The sequence below is a fragment of the Protopterus annectens genome, chromosome 7.part0 (genome assembly GCF_019279795.1).
Source record: "Protopterus annectens isolate FY-2018-M chromosome 7.part0, PAN1.0, whole genome shotgun sequence".
Classification (NCBI taxonomy): domain Eukaryota; kingdom Metazoa; phylum Chordata; order Ceratodontiformes; family Protopteridae; genus Protopterus; species Protopterus annectens.
In genome coordinates this window covers 1,723,888,707-1,723,916,318 of record NC_056739.1, presented here as the reverse complement: position 1 = coordinate 1,723,916,318, position 27,612 = coordinate 1,723,888,707, and the positions used below count along the sequence as shown (strand labels likewise).

The following is a 27,612-nucleotide window of genomic DNA, read 5'->3' as shown; positions in this document are numbered from 1 at the left end:
AACTCTATAGCTGTGCCAGTGGGGACTATTATTGGGGATCTGGAGAAGGAGAGAGAAACCAGCACCAGAATGACTGTGGTCTCTGTGTGCTCTTAAGGGAATTTGCACTTGATGCAGAGAGCTGCATCTGGAAATAGTGTGTGTGTACCTGTTATCTTCTCAGTATATTCGTCCCCCACTGTTGCCAGTGGTGAGGATTGAGGCTCCTTGATTATTGGGTCAGTGGTGGGGTGTCAACTTCCACAAGTTTATTGGTCCCTCTAGCCATATTCTACATGAGAGTACTCCAGTGGACTCTTTCTTTGCAATGGTCTCAAAACATTCACCCATTACTTGCCAAAATTCACATTTCTGAAATATGCAAAGGTCATATCAGCTGGTGGATGACATCACCGTTAGTAATGAAAGGTTAACCTTTTTACACTGATCCACCATTGGCTGGTGTAACTACGGACATCTCCCTTCTAAGGTGGGGGTGGCATTTCAAGGAAAGAATGGTCCAAGGTTCTTGGTCACATCTGAAGGCCAGTCTTCACATCAGTGCCCTGGAGGAGGTGAGAGCAGTCCTCTTAGTGTTGCAGGCATTTTAGGATGTTCTCCCAAGGGGTGTGATTTCCATACAGATAGACAACGTGACAGTAGCCTGGTACATCAGCAAACGGGTAGGAACCTGCTCATGCCCCCTTTGTCAGGAAGCCACAAGAGTATGGCAATGGGCAATGTCTTCGCACTGATTTCTGATAACAGTGCACATCCCAGGGACATCCAATGTGTTAGCAGATAAATTGAGCAGAATTATTCTAATGCCTCAAGAGTAGTTCCTTAATGCAACAGTGGCAACTTTGATTTTCTATCACTGGGGCCAAACCTGCTGCGACCTTTTCGTGTCATACCTGAACAAGTGCAGCAGTTACTTTGCCCTAATCCATCCACAGGGACAATCAGAGGATGCTCTGGTCCACAGTTGGCCCCAGGGTTTCTTTTATGCATTTCTGTGTTACCCCTAATGAACAAATTCATCCAGAAAGCAAAAAGGTGCAGGGCAAGAGTGATCCTCATTGCTCCCTTCTGGCCCTAACAAACATGACTACCTTTCCTGTGACCTGTACTAGCACATTCCCCATGGATGTTGGATCCAATCCAGATCTCTTATCTCACCCAGCTGGATTGCCTCCCATTGGACCAGCAATCCATGAAACTAACTGCTTGGTCCCACCATTTCTGACTTTGGCCAAAGATGCCAGACTTCTGGCATTGGTTGCTCAGATTATTTCAGCCTATCAAAAACAATCCATGAAAAAGGTTTATTGTAGCAAATGGAAAAGAATTTCCATCTGGGCTGTGTCAAAAGGAACAGCTCCATTTTCTGCCCCCATCTCTTCCATACTAGAATTTTTATATGGGGTCATCCATAGTAGCTCCAGTTTTTCTGCTGTCAAAATACAAATGGCTGCAGTTTCAAATTTCCACATATGACAATGACACCTCCATAGCATCTCTAAAGCCTTTTTGAGGGGAATGTTCCTTATATGATCTCCAATTAGAGACCCAGTTCCTCCATGGGATGTTACTGTTTTGCTCCAAGCATTAACCCAACCTCATTTTGAACCAGCAACTTTTAACAGGTTTGAAGTTCCTCACTTGGAAGACATTTTTTTCTTGCAGCTGTTAAATTGCTCAGATGAATTTTAGAGTTATAGGTCCTTTCTTGCAACCCCCCCTTTAGTTTATTATCCACAAAGATGGAGTTGCCTTAAGGGCTAATGCATCTTTTCTTCCTAAGGTGGCATCTAAAGGAAATTTAAACCAATCCATTAGCCTACCAGTGATTTTTCCCAGATCCTCCAACAAAGGTGAATATTCTCTGCATATGTTGGATGTTCATTGCCAACTGAAATTTTACCTTTATAGAATGAAACACCTCAGGAAATTTGACCATTGCCTTTTCCTAGAGCTAAATTGGGCAAAGCAGTTTCTAAGGTTGTTCTTTCAAGATGGTTATTTATTTATTTTTTATTTATTTTATTGTACATTTGTTAACCGAGGGTATCTGACTGAGCCTAAAGGCCCTTTTTCAGCAGAGGACTGGAGAGAAAAGCTCCACATAGAAAAATTACAGATACATTTAGATATTTAGACATGATCAGTGTACACCCAAATTACAATAGACATGTTTTTACAGTGGTATGCAGCACATCAACAGTTACAGTGGAGAGAACAAACAAGAAAATATTAATTTAAAAATGAAGGTAATTAATAGATTTGTGGTGTACAGCTGAAATTTGTAACATAGGTAGAATACATACATAGTACACAGGTACAGTACATACATTGTACATTGGCCAGTGTTTGTGAGTAAGAGTGAAAACTATTATCAAGTACTCTAGGTTTAGTATGTGCACCTTATCTGCTTTAACTAGCCTGGGGAGCAATCGTGGCACTGACAGCTTTGCTTGAGATGTTGCCTAATGAGGTTTTCAAAGGAGGCTTTGAACGGTGTGATTTGTATGCTAGTGAGGAGAGAGTTCCATTTTTTAGCCACTGAACTACTATATGGTGTGTCTCCAAAGCTATTGTAGCTGTTTGTGACTTCTAGTAGTAGTTTGCTTGATGATCTAAGAGGCCTTTTGGCCGAGTGATGTTGTACTAGGTTTTTGAGGGCAAGACACTTACTTCTGAAGTATTAAGACGGAGTGCAGGAAATTATGGATAAGGGAGATCAGAGCCCTGGATCCATGAAACTTCAGAGTTGGTGCCTAGGTTGGATCAGATCGGATCTGACAACCCATGCTTTGAAATGGTCAAAAATCGTATAACATGGATCTGTCTTTATGCTAAGTACATAACTTTTGTTTCTACATTGTGCCAATAATCCTAATGCTATTTCTATTCCTTTTACAGCAGAATAGAAAAATCTCTCTGAATAATCCAGTAGCCCAAGAACAGGAGGGATAAAAAGGTACCTTAAGCGTCATGTGTATGCCTTGGTCATATTTGTCATTTTATTAATTATAACTCATTTGGTGGGCTACCCTCCTTAGAATTATAAAGTTAGGTAACATAGAAAGTAGTCCTAGGCCTCTTCCCTATTGTGATCCCCTCCCTACTTGTTTCACTGGTCCTGTCTCCCTGGCAACTCTTCTCTGTCTACTTCTGCCTCTCTCTGCCCTCCATTTCTTCTACTCCTCTTTTGCGTATCACTTGTGTCTCTGTATTGGTCACCTCAGTACTGATGGTATCAGGAGAAAAACTGATCAGTTGGCTTCCAGTGTTAGTATTGAAAGCACTGATTTCTTGTCAGATAACTAGATGAAGCCTGGATACCCTATTTACCCTATAATTAGGAATGGCAGACATAGGTTCATAGGTTGGTACTACGCTATCGGCCCTAGGGCCTGTACAAGCCTAGCCATAACAATTCCCTGGCTATTTCTTCCCACAGGATTTACTTCCCTGGACCCTGTCTAACAGGGTGACTGACGTGATCTCTGGGGTGAATTTCCTATCTCCCATCCAATCATCAAGGTTCCTTTTGAAGAGGGCCAAAGAGGCGCTCTGCTTGACATGTATGGGCAGTCTATTCCAGAGTCTGGGGAGTCTCTGGGTCAGGAACCTATCCCTCCAGCATGTTTGTTCATTGTGATGACAAGGCTTAGATCCCTGGAGTGTATGTTTCTGAGGGATTGGGATTTCTTTAAGTGTAGCATGTCCAACAGCTTTGGGTTTGACATGGCCTTGTATGTTAAGCAGAGATCGCCTCTGAGTAGACGATATGTGACAGAGTATAGGTGGAGTTTTTTTAGATGGTCAGCATAGGGCATCTGCTTTAGGCCTGTGATTCTTTTAGTGAGGTATTTTTGTGGCCTTTCCAGTTGTTGCAGATGTCTTGAGAGGTACATACCAAACGGGGAGTTGTATTCTATAATGGGTCTAATGAGGGATGAGTACAGTGGGACAATGACCTCCTTTTTTCTGGATGAAAAGCCCTTAGTGAGGTGTGCCACATAGAAGGATTTCCTGACTGTTGTGGCAATGTGATTATTGAAGGTGAGACCACTGTCCACCTGTGTCCCTAAGTCTCTTATCACACTTTTGGTGTTTAGTGTGCTGCCACCTATGTGGTAATTCACGGGTACATGTTTTTTCCCAAAGGGGATAACTATACATTTCTTGTCATTGAGCTTGAGCCCATGGCTCTGGCACCAAGCATCTGTTTCTGTAAGGCCCTTTTGTAGAATATCCACATCATTTGGGGAGTCATTAATGGCTCCCAGTTTGCAGTCATCTGCGAACTTTGTTAGCCAGAGTCCCTTAGTGTTGGCCTGTACTTCAGAGAAGTAGATGCCAAACAAGAGCGGTCCCAGGACTGAACCCTGAGGTACTCCGCTTGTCACTTGTCTGGAGCTAGATTTGGCGTCGTCTACTTTTACAGCATGGGTTCTGTCGGTAAGCCAGTTGGCAACCCATCAAGTGACGTAGGGATTAATGCCCAGCTTAGTACATTTATCTATGATTCTAGAGTGGGGGATGGTGTTGAAGGCCTTGGAGATGTCCAGATAGGCTGTGTGGACCACCTTACCCTTGTCCACGGCTCTGGAGACTGATTTGAAGAAGATAGTCAGGTTCAGGAGACAAGATCGGCCCTTCACGAACCCAAACTGTGTGGGGTCCAGTGTTTGAAGGTTGCCAATGTCTTTGCTTATAAGTTCCATGATAATACGTTCCGTGGCCTTGCAGATCAGGCTCGTCAGACTGATGGGGCGGTAGATCCCGGGATCCAAGGTGGATCCCCCTTGTGGAGTGGGATAACTGTAGCTGTGCGCCACTCAGTGGGCATAAAGCCTGAGGTGAGGCTATGATTAAACATGACACTTAAGTGAGGTGCCAGTTCATTTTGTAGTTCATGTAGTACACAGCCTGGGATGTCATCTGGTCCCATGGATGCTATATTCTTAGCTTTGGAGAGTGCATTTTTTACCTGTGTGGCCATTATTACAAGAATTTGGCAATCTTTCAGTATTGAGATGGGCCCTTTAGGGGGTGAGGGGGGGGGTGAAGTTTGCACTGAATCGATCTGCCAGGATATTGGCAATATCCTTGGGATCAGTATATTTAATGCCATTCTGTTGTAGCTCACGGCAGATCTAAGCATTGCCATTTAGATTCTTGACATAGCTATAGAATGGCTTGTGGTTGTCTTTGGAATTTTTGGCAATTTTATTTTCGTAACTAGCTTTGGAGGATTTTATGAGGGATCGTAGCTTCTTACTGAGGCTAGTAAGGGAGTTTTTTGCATCCTGGGATTTTCCTCTTTTCTGCAACAGTTTCTTCCTTTTGTTGTAAAGTTTGTTTATGGCAAGGGACTACCAGATTGGCTTCCTTTTTTTTGGAGGAGAGTGCCTTGGTTCTGATGGGTATGGCACGATTCATGCACGAGTGGATGTGCTCATACAGTGTCTTAGTGTAAGATTCAGCAGTCGAACTTTCAGTTCCTGTCTGCATGGGTGTCATGAAGTTTGTCTCTTCTGACTTGAGTAGCATGAAGTTGGCTTTGGAGAAGTTTTTTTACGGAGGTTTCCTTACTGGAGGGTGGGATGTGGATGTCAAGGGTGATTAGCTTATGGTCAGACCTGACCAACGAGGAGTTGACCATAGGTGTGGAGCATCGATTTCCCATGTTGGTAATGACCAGGTCTAGGATATTGGAGCCCCTGGTGGGAATAAGGATTCGTTGATCCAGGGCGTTGGAATTTATGAATTCCAAGAACCGTTGGGCAAAGGTGTTGGTACACGAGTAGTTTTCCCAGTTAATGGCATACTGAAAGACAAGGAGTTGCTATCAAATCCTTCATTAACAAATCCATGTTTGTATCTGTAATTCTTAAACTGTTTGGATATGTATGCTTCTAAATGGCTGATTTGACTAGATTCTCCAAAGAGGTGCCACCTAAATACTTATTAGTATTTATCTATCACCCACCTCTGTACCCCTTTTAAGTCAGTTTTTTTCCCCTACCTCCATCACAATCAAAGTAGATCTTAAGTTGTTAAATAGCTGCATTTTGAGCTGGAATGAACTTTGGTGGAACACAGCATTATTTCCATCTAAACCAAAGACTTATTCTTTAGGATCACTCAAGCACTGGCTAATTAAACAGAGTTTCTTACATAGAGCCTTTTAAATCAAAAATTATAAATACCTAGACTATCACATATCCAGATGTCTGGTTGTACCCAGCCCTTTGCGTAGCTTTCATACTAGAAGGTTGCCTCATATATAGGAATAAACTCTAAACTTACAAGCCTTCCTATGTCACAGATAAGACGTTCAGTTGGAAATAATAAATATACAGTGTGCACCTCTTACAGCACGAAAAAATAGCAAACCAGAAAGAATAATGTTGAACAAAACACACAAAAAAGAAAAACGAAGACTTTCGGATATAAAGTGCAAAAACAGCTTTACTGGTGTCTCCTGGTACCTCGGCTAAAAAGCCTTCAAGGGATAGTTTGTTACACCAAAAGCACATATTTTATATTAAATCACGTGATTGTTAATTAATTAATTAAATTACACATTCATTTCATTTAAAGTGACTTTGAACCATTTCAAAAAATGCTTGTTAATTCATTTCCTGGCCCTACATTCATAATAGATTCTTTATACCTAATATTTATACATTTCTTATAAAAACTTTTAAAGTTAATTTCTAATAGCAACCTGATTGATTTCATACATTATTATTTTCTATTGTTTACAACCAAAAAATTCATATTATATTTATATTAAATACTCATATCAAATACATATTCAATTTGGATGAACTTTTATAAAAACATGAATTAATACCTCAATATTTTTCCATCTCAAACACCAGTATTATATATTGATGTTTACCTCCAGGTTGGAGGAAGTTTGCAGCAGATGACATGTGGTCCCTTGGTAGTATAAATGCACAATCGGGTGAATTTGAGAGATTGGGGAAGCTGTTGGTAAAAGAAGTGACTTTATTTTATGACACTAAATTGTTAGACAAGTATTCATTATCTAAATTAACTCTTCGCTGTCTCAGGGTTGACCAACGTCCGGCATTTGAATTTACGGAAGATGAGTCAGACCTGCTGGAAGAGTGGAAGATGGCATCGTTAGCTTGTACTACTGCGTGGTTAAAGATATTGGTCAAACGCAACCACAGAGTACAGGAAAAGTTGCAGGCGGAAATTTTGGGACTGCAAGAGGAGCTATCAAGGACTGTTTCTGGTGATTTGTTTGCGGACAAGATGAAAATCATCAAGGGTCGAGTGTCTAAAATAGAAGGAGAAGTAATTTTGAGGAAAAAACGTAAGCTTGAGTGCAATTCAAAGGATTACGAGAATAATTTTGTTTTCTCTTAGTAGGAGAAACCCAGAAGAGGCAGGAACGTTAATCAACGGATTAGAGCAAATGCTTGTACAACAAGGGATTCATCTGTTTCATCAGCGGAAACGGCATCTAGCAGCAGAAAAACGCATCTCGTTTGAGGATTTAAATGAGGAAAGCAACAAGGGCACACAGAACCAGCAACGGAACAGTCCCCAGCATACACAAGGGAGAGGTCAGAAGTGGCAAAGGAACAACGGAGGTACTGTGCCAAACAGCAGGAGAAGGAGAAGATTATTGCAAATGTGGACTTTGGGATGGCTCCATTTGGGGAGGAAGGAATTGGGCCTAAAAGGTATGATGAAACTGGGCAGTTTGACATTATCAATTTGTCAAGGTTTGAGATTAATGATAATATTAAATGCTTGCTAAACAAGGGTATAAAATTTGTACATTTTCCCAGCCTAGCGGATTTATTGCTCAACGTTGGATGCTTTTGTAGAAAACTTAATCTTGCAATGTTTTTTCAAAACAAAAATGTTCAATTTAAGAATGCGAATGAGTTTCAGTCAGATTTTAATGGGGGGAAAACAGTATTATTTCTGAAGACTCACTATTGAATCTATCTTTGTATGAAAATATGTTTGTAGGTGTTAATGATGTGGAAACATTTCTTCAGGATGAATCTGTGGATACTTGTATCCAGGATGTGGAAGAATTGATGAATGATAACATAATTAATGATGGAGGGGGGCTTTTGTTACTGGTTATGGAAGGTTGAAAGTTCCACCTGTTCCACACGAAAGTCTTGTTGTTCCCCCTAAAAATACTGCTGCTATAATGTGTTTGAAAAGACGTTATGTCAACAAATTGAACGTGAATGCAAGATGTTTGTAAAAAAACAAAAAATGTACAATTTAACTAAAGAGGAATGGGGCACATTGCAAATGTTGCGTAGTAATGATGAGAGCCTGGTTTTCACTCAGGCAGACAAAGGAGGTAACTGGGTCATTTTGTCTAAGGATCAATATAATAAAATGGCTTTTCAGTTATTAAATGATGGGGACACTTATGTAAAATTGGAACATGATCCTAGTTCTGAATTTCATACATCTCTGCTGGAAATTTTAGAAAGAGGTGAAAGGCTGTTTTTTTTTTTTTTTTTTTTTTGAGGCTAAAGATGTCAAGAAACTGTTTATTAAAAATCCCAGAAGAGCTAGGTTTTTTACAATCCCTAAGGTTTACAAAAATTTAGTGGACCCTCCAGGGAGACCCATAGTTTTTGGGGTCGGGGGGTTATCTACAAAATATAGGAATTTTCTTGGATGAACAGTTAAAAAAGTTTAGTTTTAAGGTACCTTCACATATTATGTACAGTCAAGAATTTTGGAAACTCATTGGGGGAATGCAATGGGAGGCTGATTTTTACTGGGCTTGTGTAGATGTAAAAGCTCTATATACCAGTATCAGTCATGTGGTAGGTTTGGAAGCTGTAGCAAAGATGTTGGGGGAAGCACCCAGAACAGGTTACATCTTGCATTTGCTTGAGTTCTGCCTGACACACAATTTTTTTGAGTTTAATGAGGAGCTGTTTTTGCAGAAGGGAGGCACCGCCATGGGTACCTCGTCTGCTCCCTCTCTGGCAATAATTTTCATGAATTTTTTTAGCAGAAGTTCATGTATAATAAATGTTTTTCAACAATAAGGTCATTGTCTGTAGGAGATATATAGATGACTTGATTTTTGTGTGCCAAGGAGAAATGGAACAATTTAGATTATACATGGCTGAACTGGAAATAAATGATTTTGAGTTATCCTTCACATACAAAACCAGTAAAGATGTAATGCAGTTTTTGGATTTAGAGTTATATGTGGGACAGGATAAATTTGTACAATTCAGACCCTGTCATAAGGAAACTGCAGCTTATAATTTTTTATTGGCCTCAAGCCTGTGTATATATATATATATATATATATATATATATATATATATATATATATATATAAAATAACAAGAGAGAGAGACATACTATCCTGAATGACATTTTTTCTTTTTTTCTTTTATCCTGAGTGACATTGAGTAATAATCAGGTAGTCTGAAAACCAGCTGTTTAACAATATGTATTATTACAAAGCATGATAATTTAAGTCTTTGTTTAAAAATAAATTGTAAAGCATATGTTTGTATGAAATAAATTATGTTTTACGTATGTATGTTAATTTCATGGTGTATGCCTGACTGTACATGTTGGTTTATTTATTTGTCTTTCCTCTCTCTCTCTCTCTCTCACTCACTCTCTCTGTCTTTCTTTTTTTTTGATCATCATTTCCTCATACTGTGTTTTCTGAATTATGAAAAACTGCACTTTTGACTTCCAATTTTCCCTGCAGTAACTGTTATGAATTGATATAACCTTAGTGTAGTCACAAAAGTTGCCGTTAACTGTTGGGTTGGTCAGATGAGCTTTAGCTGTTACAAAGTCGAAACTTGTGCTTAGCTGTCTTATGCAATTAGAAGTCATTGAATCCAAGCCATTGGTTCATCAATTGCGCTACTAAACTATTTGATGAAGTCAAAAACATTTATATTTGAATCTTTGCTTTGCTGCAGATGGTTTAATCCTTTTGCAAAATTGAATCTGCTATTGACCTATGTCTAAAGTGAAACTATTGCACTGCTGTATCTTTTTGAATTGTCTGAACTATGTAAACTGTGCCATACACACCTTGTGTGTTGGCTTGGGCTGTGACTGGACCTGTGCACATATCTGATTTAAATAAATAAAACGTAATAATGGTATAAAAGATTATGCTTGGGTTCTGGTAATAATCAGCTTACTCTGTGTTTGAAACATGAATGCCAAGAAATTCACCTTGAGTATGAAGCTCATGAGGTAAATCTTGATATCTGTGTTAAAAACACATAATAAAGGGTTATGATCTGTGATGCCCAGTCATTAATTCTTTGTAGTACATGGAGTTTTCTACTCCATGTACTTCTAGTTAAAGAAAAAAGTTTTGGAATGCAAAGTATTTTACCATCTTTCAAAGCATTTGAAATCCAGTGAAGCATTTATTAATGTCAAACATAGAGAAGGCAAAAAAAAATGCCCCTCTATAGAACTAATGGTTTTAAAAGCTGTAAGGCACTTTGTTCTGCCACAGTTTTTTATACGTGTGGCAGATTGAAGTTCTAATGGTTTTTAAAAGTGGTTTTACCTTCTGCCTCTGATCTTTATCTGACACTGTTCCCTGTTAATCCATAGAGCAAGAGTCTATCTTGTTAAGGATGCGTACTCATTCTTAAGATCAGGTCTTGTGCTAGGGATTAAAGAAGGACAGTACTAACTGGCAAATAACAGTGGCAGTAGGTAAGAAGCTTTTAAAAGCAGTTATAACTTCACTCTGCCACAGCTACAAACAGAAAGTATGATACAGTTAAGTACTTAACAGCTTTTAGAAGCTGTTTTACCTTCTGATAGAGGAGCTCTTTGTTTCTACCTGCTGTATCACTTTCCCTGATTATACAGAATATACCTTATTTTGCCCTGTCCCATATAACTTGCTTGTTTTTTTAGTAAATCACTGAGGATTACAGTCAATCAATAATGTGAGTCCTTGAGTGTCATACTTCTTATTGCTTAGAAAATGAATGCTGATAAAAACCTTTTCTATTATTAGAACAATGTTTAAAAACTATCCTTTATCCTTTTTTGGGGGTTGTCCAGAAGTCTTAAGTGTATACATTGTGAGTATTCTGCTGTCTGCTTCACAGCACCCCCAAAGCACTTTACCAGCTTCCAAAGCCAGTAAAACACTTTTACCTTCTACATTTTGTCTTTCTTTCTTTTCTGTAAATTGTAGTACAGTATTGGAGACATCAGAGTGTGGAAAAAATGATTTACTGTACACCAAGCAAAAGAGAAGCAAATTTATCCTAGCACTCAGGGAATGTTGAAAGGCAGGAGTGAGATTCAAGCTGCTGTATCCAGCTGTCATGAGAATATTTTTTTTCTGGAGGATCAAAGTAATTTTTGATTCAGAACATACTAAGGGGCAAAGACAAAAGTTGGTCCAACAAGGGGTGTGCCATCACACAGAAGGGAACTCTGCTTCTCATTCATTTGATGGTAAAACTCATAGTGAGACTTTGCCAGTGAAACCTTTTCAAAGGAGTTGACTAGAAGAATCAAACATACCTTGGACTTGAATAGGAGTTGGGTTGGGAGATGATGATGAACAGGAAGAAGACCAACAACACTGAAATTAGTAAATAAATGTGAGGTTGTTAATAAATGTTTTGTGAATAAATCTGAGTTGATAAAGCATCAATCACTTATATATATTTACAAGAAAAAGTGGCTGAGAAAGTGTTGACTTTTGTTGACTTTGCTAAAGTTGTGGGGGTACTAAAAGGCATATACTCAATTCAAGTCATTAATGTTTAGAAGGACACTAAAAAAATTAACTGGAAGTAAAACAATTTTTGTTCTCAACAGTATCTGAATAAAACATTTCATGATATATTATCTTTGTCACACACAAGTACTTTTTTATCTTTTTTAATTTAATACATTTATGCATTGCAGTGTAAAAAGAAAGGCTGGACAAAAGTGTGTTTAAGTTACTAGGCTGTAATATTGGGCTGTTGGGGTGGGGATGGGGTGTAAAAGTGCACTGATTATAACATATGTAGAGCTGAGATGTATTTATTTATTTACTTTTGCATGTCTGGAATAATGCCCTTGGCTTAATTTGATAAGTTTTTGTGTGTGCAAGTGCACTTTTCAAAAAATAAGAGACCACTGAATATGTAATGCATAGTTTTCCTTTAGCAAATAAATGTTCAGTGTGAAGTGAGAAGTCTGTAGCTGAGGGCTGCTGTAGATTCTGTTGTTATGTTTCCAGAGAAATAAGCTGACTACAGGTGAAGGCAGTAAAGCTCAAGAGGTCTGGCCATTGTTAGCTGAGAGAAACATAAAATTAACATTTACAAGGGCAAGTAGCTTAGCAAAAAAAGTTTATTGAAAGTAAATAAGCGATATTAGCTTTTTTGGTACCTAAATACTTTAGTGCATTTACCAGAACACTATATAATTTAGTTTTATTTAAAGATAGCCAGTGCATTTTTTTTCTTAAGGCTAAAAGTTAATGTTTTTTGAAAGTATACAAGCAATTTTTCACATTGGGTGTGACATAAAGATGAAACTAGAACAGACAGCAATTAATGTAAGTAGGAGCACATGCTGTGACATGCGCTTTAGCATGTATAACCTTAATTTTAGTTTAGGTAATGCCTGTGGGTGCAGCCATCAGTTTGGGGCAATTGATACTGTCAGGCGGGTTAAAGTTCCTTATCTGAAGATGTACATAGTTTTGTGTGTTTGTTTTAAGTTAGTAGGTTGTAGGGGTGTTTTGTAGGTTGTAGGGGTGTTTTGTGTGTGTGTATTTTTGTTTGATGGTTTTCATTAAAACAAAAAGTCTTGTAAAATGTGACATAGGTTCAAATGGAGATGACAAGAATCAAATGTATAAAGGATCAACCTGCCAAACATGTGTAGGTGCATGTAAGGTAAAATCTGGAAATATACATTTAAAAAATCTATCAAGTATAATAAGTGGGAATAATAACTTATTATAATGGTTCCACTGTTGTATAATTTTGGAACATGAATGGCCTCACAGGTATAGACAAAAAAGTAACAGTACTGAATTATATAAAAAAATGCATAATGCAAGTAGCAATGGTACATGAGACACATTTGGAAATAAGTAAGCATGTAATTTGATAAAGAAAAGATTTCAGGGTGGATATTCATCAGAATATCATGGACAAAGGAAAAGGAGAGTACACATTCTAATTGCTACATGAGTTCCAGTTGGGATAGAAGAGAGAAAAAAGATTATAATGGTAAATTTGTGGTAGTTAGGGGCTACTGTCAAAGGAGGAAGATTATGCTGCTATTTGGCTATCAGACCCACACGCTCCAGGAATCTAAACCTTGTCATCACAAAGAACAAAACATGCTAGAGGGATAGGTTCCTGACCAGAGACTCCCCATACTCTGGAATCGACTGTCCATACATGTCAAGCAGAGCGCGTCCTTGGCCCTTTTCAAAAGGAACCTTGACGATTGGATGGGAGATAGGAAATTCACCCCAGGGATTACGTCAGTCGCCCTGCTAGATAGTGGTCCAGGGAAGTAAATATTGTGGGAAGAAATATCCAGGGAATTGTTATGGCTAGGCTTGTATAGGCCCTAGGGCCGATAGCCTAGTACCAACCTATGAAGCTATTACGGAGCTTAAGAAAATTTTGGGAGAAATCAGCTTTCAGCAGGGAATTTTACTTACATGTGGTGACTGGAACTTGATTTGCAACAGTGAGGATGTATCTGAGGACGTGGAAGGGAAAATAGGACAAAAGAGGGTACATTTCTGAAGAAATGAAAATATTTGTTATGCAAGACGTGACTTCATTATTAGGAACTCAGAGAGAATTTACATGTTATTCCCCAAGATACAATGACTTGGCTGGACTACACAGAAATTATATTTCACGGGAACATGTGCATTTTATTGAAAGCTTTGACATGCATCCAATAACTATTTAAGATCATATGCCAATAACAACTAAGATTAAACTGCAGAGTAATGAGGTAAAAATGAGATGCTGCACTTCTTCACCTACCTGTTAAAAAGAGAGGAATTTTAGGACTGGGTAGTGGAAATTATTTGTGCATTATTAGGGAAGATGGAAATTTCTTCAGACATTATAACTAGTGAGTGAGATAAAATAAAAGTGAATTTTAAAAATAGGATAGAATAAACGAAAAAGAGATATGGTTAAGCAGTAAGAGGAATTATTTAGAGTGGCTGACAAAGATTAAAGATTTGCAGAATAGAGGAATCTCACAGAACAAGAAGAGTCACAACTGCAAAATGCTGAAGAAAAAATTTAGAAAGATTGTGTTAAACAGCTGTCATTTTATGATCGCTCATCTTTATCCTTTATTTGCATTATATTTTGAGAAATTGGCAAAGAAAATAAGGGGCTCAGAAATATATTAAAGGATATAATTGGTATGGTTATCAAGAAAAGTTGGCTTCATCTGCAGACAATATTATTTTGTACCTGATTAAACCCGAAAAAGACATCTCTGTGTTGTGCAACATTCTGAGACAGTATTCTGTCTTTTTGGGATATAAAATTAATGAAGATAACACAAAGGCTATAACTGTAAACTAGGTACACAAACATGAATTCGTTCAGCAATACCTTTATTTATGGGGACACAACAAAAATGAAGTATTTAGGAGTATGGGTTAAAAGGGATTCTGTTGTAGCAGCTAAGGAAATATGGGAAGAGACTAAGCAAAATTTAATATAAAAACAAGAAACTGGAAACTCTTATGGATATGGATACCATGATACAAGCAGTGAAATTGTTTTTAGTCCCTTTGGTTTTCTATACTGGTCAGGCATATTTGTATCAATCAGAGTAGAAGTTGTAGATAGTAATTAATAAAGAGATGAAGGATTTCATCTTGGGAGGGAAGAGGACAAGAGTCAAGTGGGATACGTTTATCCTTCCAGTAGAACAAAATGGTTTAGGATTACCTGATTTTAAAGGGATATTTTAGAGCTACACAGTTAAAGCTTATATACATACTAGAAGCAGAAAGCTATAATTGAAAGTTGAAAAGAATGATGAAGTGTGTGTGTGTGTGTGTGTGTGTGTGTGTGTGTGTGTGTGTGTGTGTGTGTTGGGGGGGGGGTAAAAAAATAAGAAGAGAGTGGGATTGTAGATGCAGATCCATAAGGAGAATAACAACAGCCTTAGTGAATATTGTATTCAGAAAGCATTCTAAGAACTAAGTCAACAGTGGAATAAAGAAAGAAGATTTTACCGATTGAGATGACTGCGATTAGGGGTACAGCATAGGCAAGAGTGGGCTGGAATTTGCTGGAGAAAACTGGCAAAGGAACTAAGGTATTGGGAAGAAATAACTAGAGAGGAAAAGATGATAGACTGGGAAGATGCCAAGAAAACATTTGGACTGCATACTAGAGGCTACCCTCCCTAAAAGAGATTGATATCCGAATATAGGCAAAGAGAAAAGGCTAGGGAAAATCTAAGGGAAAGACCTGCTCTGATAGAGTTTTTAGTTGAAGTTAGAACATAAGCTGTTGTAAAAAAAAAGAATAGTTAGTAGGGCATATAAAATATTTCACGATAATTATAGGAGTTGATAACAGGAGTTTAGAAAGACTAGAAATAGAGATTGAATAGGGAATTCACAAGGAAACAATGAGAGGACATATGCATGCTCCCAACTATGCAGTAAAGTCTAGAAGGTTTAGGATTTTTGCTTGAATTGTTTGCATAGGTATTTTGATATGCCAAGCAGACTTTAAATAATGTTTCCTTAAATATATGGTAAATGTTGGAGGTGTGATGGGGAAGAAAGTGGTAACTATGGATCTATGTTTGGGACTATAATGAGTTGGCAAACCTTAAAAATTCCCTACAGAATACTCTGTCAGAAATATTGGATGAGCAAATGGTGTAACTAATGAGCTGGGGTACAGGATCTGAATTGGTTAGACATAGTAAGGCTTTGTTAAGTTTAATTCTGCTGGCTGCTAAAAAAGTAATTACTAGAAAATTGAATTGATAGTCTCAACCAATTGTATTTGAAGTAGTGAATATTTTAACAGAGATAAAATAACGAAGTGAGATCTGTAGAAAAGGGTAGGAGAAAATTACATAGAAAAAATGGAAGTTGTGGGAACATTATATGCATGAATAATGTTTTGGAGGAGGAGTGAAGTTTAAGGGAAGGCAGAAACTGCGCAATTTGTGTAATGTTGGATTTATGATTGTACAAAAGAATGTATGTGATTTATAATGTTTGTGAACATGTTAATATGATTTGTTTTCTTTTATATAAATGTATGTTTGCTTATGTCTTAAGTGATTAATTCAATAAATCCATTAAAAAAAAGTTTGTTGCAGGTTGTTTGATGTTTTGGGGATCCATTTTGTTTTTGGCCCTTATCTATTTGTACTTCACTGAAAGTCATTTGTTGGCCTGCAAAACTGAGACACTAGGGTCTGGCTTTTTATTTATGGTAATGTTAATACAACTGCCAGTGCTAACTTGTACTGTCTCTGGGCAAACCTGAAAGAGCTGCTGAGAATTTTAATATTGATTACCAATTCAGTCTGTGTACATTGATCTGCTGAAATTCTCTTGAAGATGCCTTTCAATGGTAGGATCCATGTGTAATTTTTATTTTATGACATCTGGCTCTTTTTCAAGACTAGCTTGGCTGGTGGGAAACTGTCTGCATGCTCTGATGGTGTTTGTTTCTGAAAAGGTTTGGAGGAAGAACAGAAAAGTAACGAATGTCAACCTGAGTACCTTGGATAAGCATGGCAAGATCTACGAAGATGGTAAGATTAAGCCTCCTGCCACATCTTAAATACATATGTATAAATTCTTTTTTTGCATTTTTTTCTAGACTTAGAAATGCATTCAGCTACATCGCTTTGTGATAAAAATCTGAATCTTTTCATATTAGTATACTTTTAATAATTCTTCTAGCTGCATTACATCTCTGAGAAGTTCACTTAAGTGCTTTTCTCTGTTGAATTTATAGGTTTCTCAACCAACTTGGGTTAGGGGTTAACATCAGTGGTGAGTCGTGCTATTGGACTGCAGCCCCCCCCCCCTCAGCTGTACAAAAACAGGAAAAAACAAAATAAAAAAAATGAACGAGTCCTGGAACTCCACACATGCATGCTTGGAACTCACATCCGGACTGCTGTTTAACCAGACAGATTAGGAAAGAAGGCAGCAGTCTACAGATGCCCCAGAAGTCTATGCGGTTACAACTGGATAGACTGTAAGGGGATCGGACTGCAAGGTCTGCAGTCTGTGCAGGCTCAGAACGGAACTGGAGGCTGGATTCAGTGTGCATGCATGTATGTGATCAGAAACAGGAGTTGCTGTAATGGATTCTTTCTGGGTTTTGCAGTTAGGAATGGGACTTTTGTATTCCCTGGGATGATCAGAGACAGCTGCTTTTGCTTTGCTTTTATGCAGGTACTGTTTTGCAGTTAGGACAGGACTTTTGCTGCTTTGATTGATGGACTCTGATGTGTGTGTGTGTGTGTGTGTGTGTGTGTGTGTGTGTGTGTGTGTGTGTGTGTGTGTGTGTTTTTGTAAAATGCCCCAGTTACCTATAACTGCTGGTTAGAGAGTAACTCAGTCTCAAACACTGAACCTTGGGTGCAGGTAGCAAGAGCCTGAATTCCCTACCCACCACCACTTCTGAAAAGTTGTCAGATTTTTGCCTCATATTTTTGTTCTGTTCCTCATAAAATCTGTGATTTTCTGGATTTTGAATTCACTAAATAATGACAGACATTTGATTTTCAGACTTAATATTCTTCAGAAAGTACATGGTAATAAAAAACATTTTATTCTAGCAATTTTCTAAGTTTATAAGATCAATATTTGGAATTTGTCCGTATTTTTTCTGGCTGTATCCCCCCATTAATGGCTTTGTCTAGATGTATTGTGCTAAACGGTTGAGAGCTATGGTGAGAACTGAAGTCACAAAATTATAGTCATTTCAGTTTCAGTCTTCCAAGAAACAGCTGATTTGACATAGTGGTATGTTGTTCTGACTGTAGTGCACAGGGTCTTGGGTTTAATACTTGGCAGTGAAATACACGGTGGTAACACAGTATTTTATTTTAGCAACTTTCCAAGATTATACAAACAATGTTTAAAATGTGTCCCGCCAATAAATTTTGCCTTTTTCCAGATTTCTTGTGGTACAAAGTTGAGAGATACAGTTGAGTGTCGAGTGGATTTTACAAGGAGCTAAGAGCTTCAGGTGAAGAGAAGTTTAGTGCTGCTTATGGTGAGTCTGCTTGCATTGTTAATAGCACAACAGGTAGTGTACTTGCTTTTGCTGCAGAACCCACAGTATGTAGATGCATTGCTGATACTGTACTGTGTTGTACTTTTAAAGGGGGGTGGATGCTGCAGTCCTGTGAATGTCCTCTTTGGCGCAGACACCTAGTAACTATGAACCTGTATCCATTCCCTATTGCAATATTACCAGCGTCTCATTTAATGTAACATGGGCAATTTATTCCTCAAGGGCAACAGACACTTTATTTGTAGATGAAACAATGAAATATAAAATTATTTTCTAGCAACAACCTCTTCATTACTTACAGATCTCCTTAATGTGGAATTATTTAGATGACTTTTACTTCTGCAGAGATTGTGCATATTTACTGATACTGGTGGATTGTAGATGTTTGAGTAGACTTTTATGATGGAAATGTTCTGAATTGGGCAGTTTTGTCATTATTGGTGCATGCATTTTGTTTCATTGTTTATTGGAAAAAATGTTCAGAACAATAAATTTAAAGCGCCCTCTAACAACTGGACTATTTTATGCAAGGAATATAATTTAGTACAATCAGGTAGGTGTACCAAAGAACACATGTATGTTTCGTGTGCAAGGGGCCTATGATTTGCAAACAGCCTAAAGTTAAACTTTATCTGCCACTGGACATATGTATTTTCTTTGAATGTGGGTTTCAGTGCTGTTTCAATGAATGTGAGTTTCAAGGCCAGAGAAGTTTTAATGCTAAGCCTGTTTTCATTGTGAGACTGCATTGCTTTGTTTAGCAGATGTGTATTAGTGTTTGTGCTGTAAAATGTAAAATAAAACTTTTAAATGAAATCCAAATCATTGTAGAAGTAAAGCAGTATGCATGAACCAGTAGTGCGACCAGTAGTACCAATGGACACACTCCAAGGGGAATATCAATGAAGAAGTGTAATTTCACAAGTCAGCCAAGCAAGTAGAAAATCACGTAGTTTATTCGAATCGTAAAATTCAACAAAATGAACAAATTGTTAAGCGCTTTCACCCAGGTTCAATCCCAGGCTTCATCAGAACAAAAATCAGTGCAACCAATGGTGGGTTTAAATATCCCCAGCTTCATCATGTGACATTTCATGATTAAAATTCTGTAACTTCCCATCAAGTAAAATACATTAAAACATGATGAACAACATAAAATGTTCCATTATAAAAAACTCCATTCAAATATGTAATCTTACATTCTTAATCGTTTGTTGAATTAGACACATTTAAATAATCCTAAGGAAAATGTATATAATGATAAAAGGTTGTGTATTGTTGTATATAAACTGTATATATACACTTCTAAATAATATATACTGTATGAATTGTGTATATATACAAACCACAATAAACAAATAAATAATTAATATAAAACAATACATAAACAAACCTGTATAATTTAATTCATAGCCAGTGTGTATATATAAAAGAATTGTCCATAGAAATTAATTCATAATTAAAATATATCAAGCATAATAAGCACAATTTGTTTGTGCCTATAATCTTGCTGCTCTCATTCTCAAAACACTACTAATATTAATATGATCATTTAAACCGGGAGTCTTCCCTGCATCAAGTTTTAATTGCCAAAACAACTCCCGGTATTCTAATTTAGTCTCCCAACTCCCCCCCCCCCCCCCTAGGGTCCACTTCTACCTGTTCTAACACAAAAAACTTTAAATTCATATTGGGACAACCAAGGGAATGTTTAAAGAAAGCATTCGAATCCTTCCTGGTTCTCACATCATATAGATGTTCGTAAACTCTTCTGCACAATTGTCTTTCTGTCTTCCCAATGTAGAAACTAGAACATAAAGTGCACCATCCTAAATACACAACCCTTGACGATTTACAATTGAAATACCCCTGGGCTTTGAGATTAATCTTTCTGGAGGGAATAAAATTAGAAGTGTCCACCATGTAAGAACATTGATGGCACATCCCACACTTGAAAGTGCCTTTCCTTTTGTGTTTGGAAGCCTCTAAATTATCCTTGCTCCCCCTTTCCAAATACTCCTTCAAGTTTAAATCCCTTCTTCTAACAAATTTGGGGAAGGCAGGTGTATGTTCTGAGCTGTCATCATTAATTTTCAAGACATACCAAAATTTATTAATGATTTCCTCTGTTAGATAGGATGTATCTGAAAATGTGTGGATGAAAGTACCAGGACCAAATTCATTACCTTTACTAGTTACAGTGGTAGTGTCAGTACCTTTCCCAATCAGGGGAAAATATTTCAGTTCCCTGTTGCGTACATCCTCATCCAACTGTTGATTAATGAAATTCTCAGGGTACTTCCTTTCTAAAAATAATTTTTTAATGTACACGGTTTCACTAATAAAATCTTCCATTTTACTTGTCATCCTTGAGGCCCTTATGAATTGGCCCTTAACTATTCCCCTTTTTTGATACATAGGGTGACAGCTGTCAAAGTGTAAATAACTATTGGAGAAGGATTTCTTCCGATGTAACCTTGATTGAAAACAACTATTTGTAAAGTCCTTGTATATTGTAATGTCCAAATAGTTTAATTTGTCATCCTCCACATTCATAGTAAACCTTAAAAATGTTGTTGTTTGATTGATGTATTCAAAAAAATTATTCAGTTCTTCCTTAGTTCCCATCCAAAATATACAAATGTCTAAAAATCTAACATAGTGTGCTATATGCCTGTTCCATTCTGTTTCAAAAATGAACTGCTTTTCCCAGTGGTATAAAACACAGTTTGCATATAAAGGGGCACAAGATGCCCCCATCGCCCCCTTTTTTGGTGGTAGTATTCACCATTAAAGAACACATAGTTGTTTGTTAGAACCGTTTCTGTAAATTCAAGCACCAAATTAATGGACTTATTGTCAAGCCCAAACTCGTTCACTAAAATATTAGAAAACCAGTCCAAGCCCACAAAATGGGGAATACTGGGAAAAAGTTCAACAACATCAATAGTGACCATCAATAATTCTCTGCAAAACATGTTTCTGTTAATCTTTTTTAAAAATTCCCATGAATCTTTACAAATATGTGGAACCGACTCCAAAAAAGGCTTCACCGTAACATCCACAAATACAGCCAAGGGTTCAGTAATCCCCCCTGCTCCCGCCACTATTGGTCTAAATTTAATGTTTTCAATCCCCTTATGAGTCTTGGGAATACCAAATATAGTGAGTATTCTAGGATGTCCAACATTCAAAAAATTATACAGTTTCTCATTAAATACTCCCTGTAAAAGATGGTCCTGTAAATAGTATTTAATTTTTGCATATCCTATATTAATTTTGTTCTTGGAAACAACCTCATAATGTTCAGTATCTTGCAAAATGTTGTACATGTAACTCTCATGTTCATAGTTGTACATTAACACAACACCCCCACCCTTGTCAAGTTTCATAACCCTGATTTTGTGTACTTTCAGAAGATCTAGTATGGCATAATCCTCCATTGAGAAATTGTTGTATTTGCTAACAGTCCTGTTAGTATTTCCACTAGTTCTAATTTCTTTTTCCACCAGCTCCTCAAAAATTCTCAAAGAAGGGTTAATGGGCGGGTTAAAAGTACTTTTTCTAACCAGTTCACTGTTTGTTGGTGCCTGACCCTTAAACATAATGTTAAAATTTAATTGTCTCAAAAACATTTTTAAATCAATAATCATATTAACAGGCCTCCCTACCCTGGAGGGTACATAGTGAAACCCTTTGGTAAAGAGTTCGAAGAAACTCTCAGTAATAGAAAGTTCTGTGAAATTAAAAATATTAAAATTACCTGATTTGCAAATCACAGATGTCTCAAAGAAGAAGTTTTTGAGACATCTGTGATTTGCAAATCAGGTAATTTTAATATTTTTAATTTCACAGAACTTTCTATTACTGAGAGTTTCTTCGAACTCTTTACCAAAGGGTTTCACTGTGTACCCTCTAGGGTAGGGAGGCCTGTTAATACGATTATTGATTTAAAAATGTTTTTGAGACAATTAAATTTTAACATTATGTTTACGGGTCAGGCACCAACAAACAGTGAACTGGTTAGAAAAAGTACTTTTAACCCGCCCATTCACCCTTCTTTGAGAATTTTTGAGGAGCTGGTGGAAAAAGAAATTAGAACTAGTGGAAATACTAACAGGACTGTTAGCAAATACAACAATTTCTCAGTGGAGGATTATGCCATACTAGATCTTCTGAAAGTACACAAAATCAGGGTTATGAAACCTGACAAGGGTGGGGGTGTTGTGTTAATGTACTACTATGAATATGAGAGTTACATGTACAACATTTTGCAAGATACTGAACATTATGAGGTTGTTTCCAAGAACAAAATTAATATAGGATATGCAAAAATTAAATACTATTTACAGGACCATCTTTTACAGGGAGTATTTAATGAGAAACTGTATAATTTTTTGAATGTTGGACATCCTAGAATACCCACTATATTTGGTATTCCCAAGACTCATAAGGGGATTGAAAACATTAAATTTAGACCAATAGTGGCGGGAGCAGAGGGGATTACTGAACCCTTGGCTGTATTTGTGGATGTTACGGTGAAGCCTTTTTTGGAGTCGGTTCCACATATTTGTAAAGATTCATGGGAATTTTTAAAAAAGATTGACAGAAACATGTTTTGCAGAGAATTATTGATGGTCACTATTGATGTTGTTGAACTTTTTCCCAGTATTCCCCATTTTGTGGGCTTGGACTGGTTTTCTAATATTTTAGTGAACGAGTTTGGGCTTGACAATAAGTCCATTAATTTGGTGCTTGAATTTACAGAAACGGTTCTAACAAACAACTATGTGTTCTTTAATGGTGAATACTACCACTAAAAAAAGGGAGTGGCGATGGGGGCATCTTGTGCCCCTTTATATGCAAACTGTGTTTTATACCACTGGGAAAAGCAGTTCATTTTTGAAACAGAAAGGAACAGGCATATAGCACACTATGTTAGATTTTTAGACATTTGTATATTTTGGATGGGAACTAAGGAAGAACTGAATAATTTTTTTGAATACATCAATCAAACAACAACATTTTTAAGGTTTACTATGAATGTGGAGGATGATAAATTAAACTATTTGGACATTACAATATACAAGGACTTTACAAATAGTTGTTTTCAAGCAAGGTTACATCGGAAGAAAACCTTCTCCAATAGTTATTTACACTTTGACAGCTGTCACACTATGTATCAAAAAAGGGGAATAGTTAAGGGCCAATTCATAAGGGCCTCAAGGATGACAAGTAAAATGGAAGATTTTATTAGTGAAACCGTGTACATTAAAAAATAATTTTTAGAAAGGAAGTACCCTGAGCATTTCATTAATCAACAGTTGGATGAGGTTGTACACAACAGGGAACTGAAATATTTTCCCCTGATTGGGAAAGGTACTGACACTACCACTGTAACTAGTAAAGGTATTGAATTTGGTCCTGGTACTTTCATCCACACATTTTCAGATACATCCTATCTAACAGAGGAAATCATTAATAAAATTTGGTATGTCTTGAAAATTAATGATGACATCTCAGAACATACACCTGCCTTCCCTAAATTTGTTAGAAGGAGGGATTTAAACTTGAAGGAGTATTTGGAAAGGGGGAGCAAGGATAATTTAGAGGCTTCCAAACACAAAAGGAAAGGCACTTTCAAGTGTGGGATGTGCCATCAATGTTCTTACATGGTGGACACTTCTATTTTTATTCCCTCCAGAAAGATTCATCTCAAAGCCCAGGGGTATTTCAATTGTAAATCGTCAAGGGTTGTGTATTTAGGATGGTGCACTTTATGTTCTAGTTTCTACATTGGGAAGACAGAAAGACAATTGTGCAGAAGAGTTTACGAACATCTATATGATGTGAGAACCAGGAAGGATTTGAATGCTTTCTTTAAACATTCCCTTGGTTGTCCCAATATGAATTTAAAGTTTTTTGTGTTAGAACAGGTAGAAGTGGACCCTAGGGGGGGAAGTTGGGAGACTAAATTAGAATACCGGGAGTTGTTTTGGCAATTAAAACTTGATGCAGGGAAGACTCCCGGTTTAAATGATCATATTATTAGTAGTGTTTTGAGAATGAGAGCAGCAAGATTATAGGCACAAACAAATTGTGCTTATTATGCTTGATATATTTTAATTATGAATTAATTTCTATGGACAATTCTTTTATATATACACACTGGTTATGAATTAAATTATACAGGTTTGTTTATGTATTGTTTTATATTAATTATTTATTTGTTTATTGTGGTTTGTATATACACACAATTCATACAGTATATATTATTTAGAAGTGTATATATACAGTTTATATACAACAATACACAACCTTTTATCATTATATACATTTTCCTTAGGATTATTTAAATGTGTCTAATTCAACAAACGATTAAGAATGAATGTAAGATTACATATTTGAATGGAGTTTTTTATAATGGAACATTTTATGTTGTTCATCATGTTTTAATGTATTTTACTTGATGGGAAGTTATAGAATTTTAATCATGAAATGTCACATGATGAAGCTGGGGGTATTTAAACCCACCATTGGTTGCACTGATTTTGTTCTGATGAAGCCTGGGATTGAACCTGGGTGAAAGCACTTAACAATTTGTTCATTTTGTTGAATTTTACGATTCGAATAAACTACGTGATTTTCTACTTGCTTGGCTGACTTGTGAAATTACACTTCTTCATTGATATTCTCCTTGGAGTGTGTCCATTGGTACTACTGGTCGCACTACTGGTTCTTGCTTTCTGTGCGTTTTCTTGTGGTTTTCTCTGATAAAGCAGTATGCATATTGCAGTGTTTCTGATAAATGGGGTGAAATAGCCAAGTAATGGGACATTGGAATGACTGCAGGGGGGAGGCCCCATTCACCATGATTTTATGAGGGGGGGAAGGGTGACAAACCTCAAAGACAGGCCCGGCCGAACTATACCTCTCCACTGTCCAGATTTTCACAGAATGAATAGAATTTTGCTTCGGTGGTGGTGCTGCGGTAGCGTTGTCGCCTTACAGTAAGACGTTGTCCTGTTCGATTCTCAGCTAGAGAGTCTTCTGTGTTGAGACATGCGTGAATGGATGTACCTTCGTTGAAGGTTGTGCGTCAGGGCCAGCAACTCGGCACGTAAAAATCTACTGCCAATCATTAGCGGACCAGAGTTCCGCTGTGGCGACCCCTAACTGGGAAAAGCCGAAAGACACAACAACAAAAAAATTTTTGGTTTGTACCTCATAAAATTTGTGGTTTTCTAGCAGATCATTTAGAAATTAAGTCACTAAATAATGACAGACATTGAGTTTCAGACTTCATACCCTTCAGAAAAATGCAGTCTAAAGCAAGACCCTTTATTCTGTCAACTAAGTTTATACAAGAGCAATTTTTAGTACTGTCTGTATGTTCCCTCAGTATATTTGGCCTTGTCCTGATGTCCTGCATTAAGAGGTTGAGAGGTACACACAAATAAACCACTTTATATAATAAGAGGTTGAGAGGTACACACAAATAAACCACTTTATATAATTAGGTATATCCAAACCAATCAACTGTCCCCAATGTTGGCTCAAAATGTTGCTCTCCCCCTAATAATCCCACCACAAAATGGCAATTTTGGAAGAAAATGTGGAGGGTTTACAATTAATGAATTATTGTAATGATCAGAGTTGTAAATTACTTTTATTTCAGAAATGCATGTAGATTCTCATATTTTGTCAGTTGCTCAACTTAACAGTACTAATATTAAAAAAGTGTCCCTTCTTTGACAGGCTCCCAGCTGCATTGTGTCGTTATTTTATATTTTTGCATCACATTTTTGTTCAGTTTTTCGTAAAATTGTGTTTTCTGGCAAATTAGTGGCAAATCATTAAAGACTGAAGTTAGAAAATAATGACAGACATTTGAATTTCAGATTTCATAATTCATACTAATGGAAGACCTACTAGTGCAATATTTAAAAATGTTCCTTATTTTTGGCCCTTTGTCCCACTTCTGTTTATGGCTTTGTCCAGATTTCTTGCTCTGAGGTTGAGAGGTATGACAAATGTGTCAGGGCCATCACCTTCATCCAGAGATATTTCAAATTGTGACATATTTGTTGCACCCCAGTCCCCCATGTAGTGACTCTGGATGTGTCCAAGCAAGGCAAGGAGCAGTTATGTAGTGTTAAGTGTGCAGAGTATCCCCCATCCAAGGTAGACACAAGTACTACAGTGGCTTTTCATCTGTCCTTGATTTTGCAGAATGTTCTGGTTTTCTGTCATATTTTTATACTGTTGATTTATGCTTCTTATTATTCAGAAAATGCATGTTGTTGCAGTGCCTGTTGCTCTGTGTTTAAGTAGAAATGCTTTAATGACCATCAGGTAAGCTTGTCAGAGATTGTAAGATGCAAGTAAGCTTTAATAAGCATACTTTTAAAGAATTACCAACATTGAAAGCCTTTTTGTTGTTGCCATGCAGAGAATATTTACATAACTAGATAACGTATAATCCTTAGGTATTGAAATGCACATGACTGTATTTGTAATAAAGGACAGGATTACAGTATTTTCAGAAGCTCATTACATTTGTTGGAGACTTGCAGTCATCTTTGTAGGCTTTACCCATAAACTAAACAGAATGCCAATCTATCATGTGTGGTCCATAACCCGTGCAGTAATCCTTTAAGCAATTTATCTTGAGCTTCTTTCTTGTTTGCTGTTCATTTTTTACTTTGATCAGGTTTTCCCCATGAAACAAGTAGATAGTTGTTGTCAGGCAGCAGGTCTTTTTTGAATAATGAACATTTTTACAAGTGGGGGGTGTCACAGAGATTGCTACTTTCAGCATGTTACTTGGTACTTTTATAAAGCTGAATATAAATTGTAATTAGAACTGCAGTGCAAAGAGAAGTGGTTTGAGTTGAGTGCTGCTTGTTTTTTTATACTTGATTTTAAAGACTGGTATTCCAGTAATTTATTTAAAAAGTAATTTATTTTTTCATGCCTCACAACCTTTTTGTTTCCAACTAGATATTAAGTAAGCTGTCATGTAGCCAATGCATTGAAATATTGTTTCCTCTACACTTCATTCTGTCTTGATTGGGCTCTCATAATGACGGTTTGGCACCCAAGGCAGCGTATTTAATTAAAGTCCCAGTTTTTGTCATTTTGAACATAGGTCCGCCCCTTTCTAGTTGGTCACACAACTTCCCGTTTGCCCCACCCATTCAACTGTCTCCTGCAGCCCCTCCTTTGATTTGAAGTCACCAGCCTCCACTTTTTAACATAATGACTAAGATGTTTACCTTACAGACACAAA

The 27,612-nt window shown here is 37.1% G+C and overlaps 1 protein-coding gene across 1 annotated transcript in view; it reads left to right on the top strand.

Moving 5' to 3' along the window:
• The window catches only part of LOC122806187 (acylamino-acid-releasing enzyme-like), a 1,918,826-nt gene that overhangs the window by 177,524 nt on the left and 1,713,690 nt on the right, over positions 1 to 27,612 (top strand). The window contains exon 5 of the mRNA XM_044076421.1: positions 16,746 to 16,821. Within this exon, the coding sequence (XP_043932356.1) occupies positions 16,746 to 16,821 (76 nt within the window). The remainder of the gene's footprint in view (positions 1 to 16,745; positions 16,822 to 27,612) is intronic.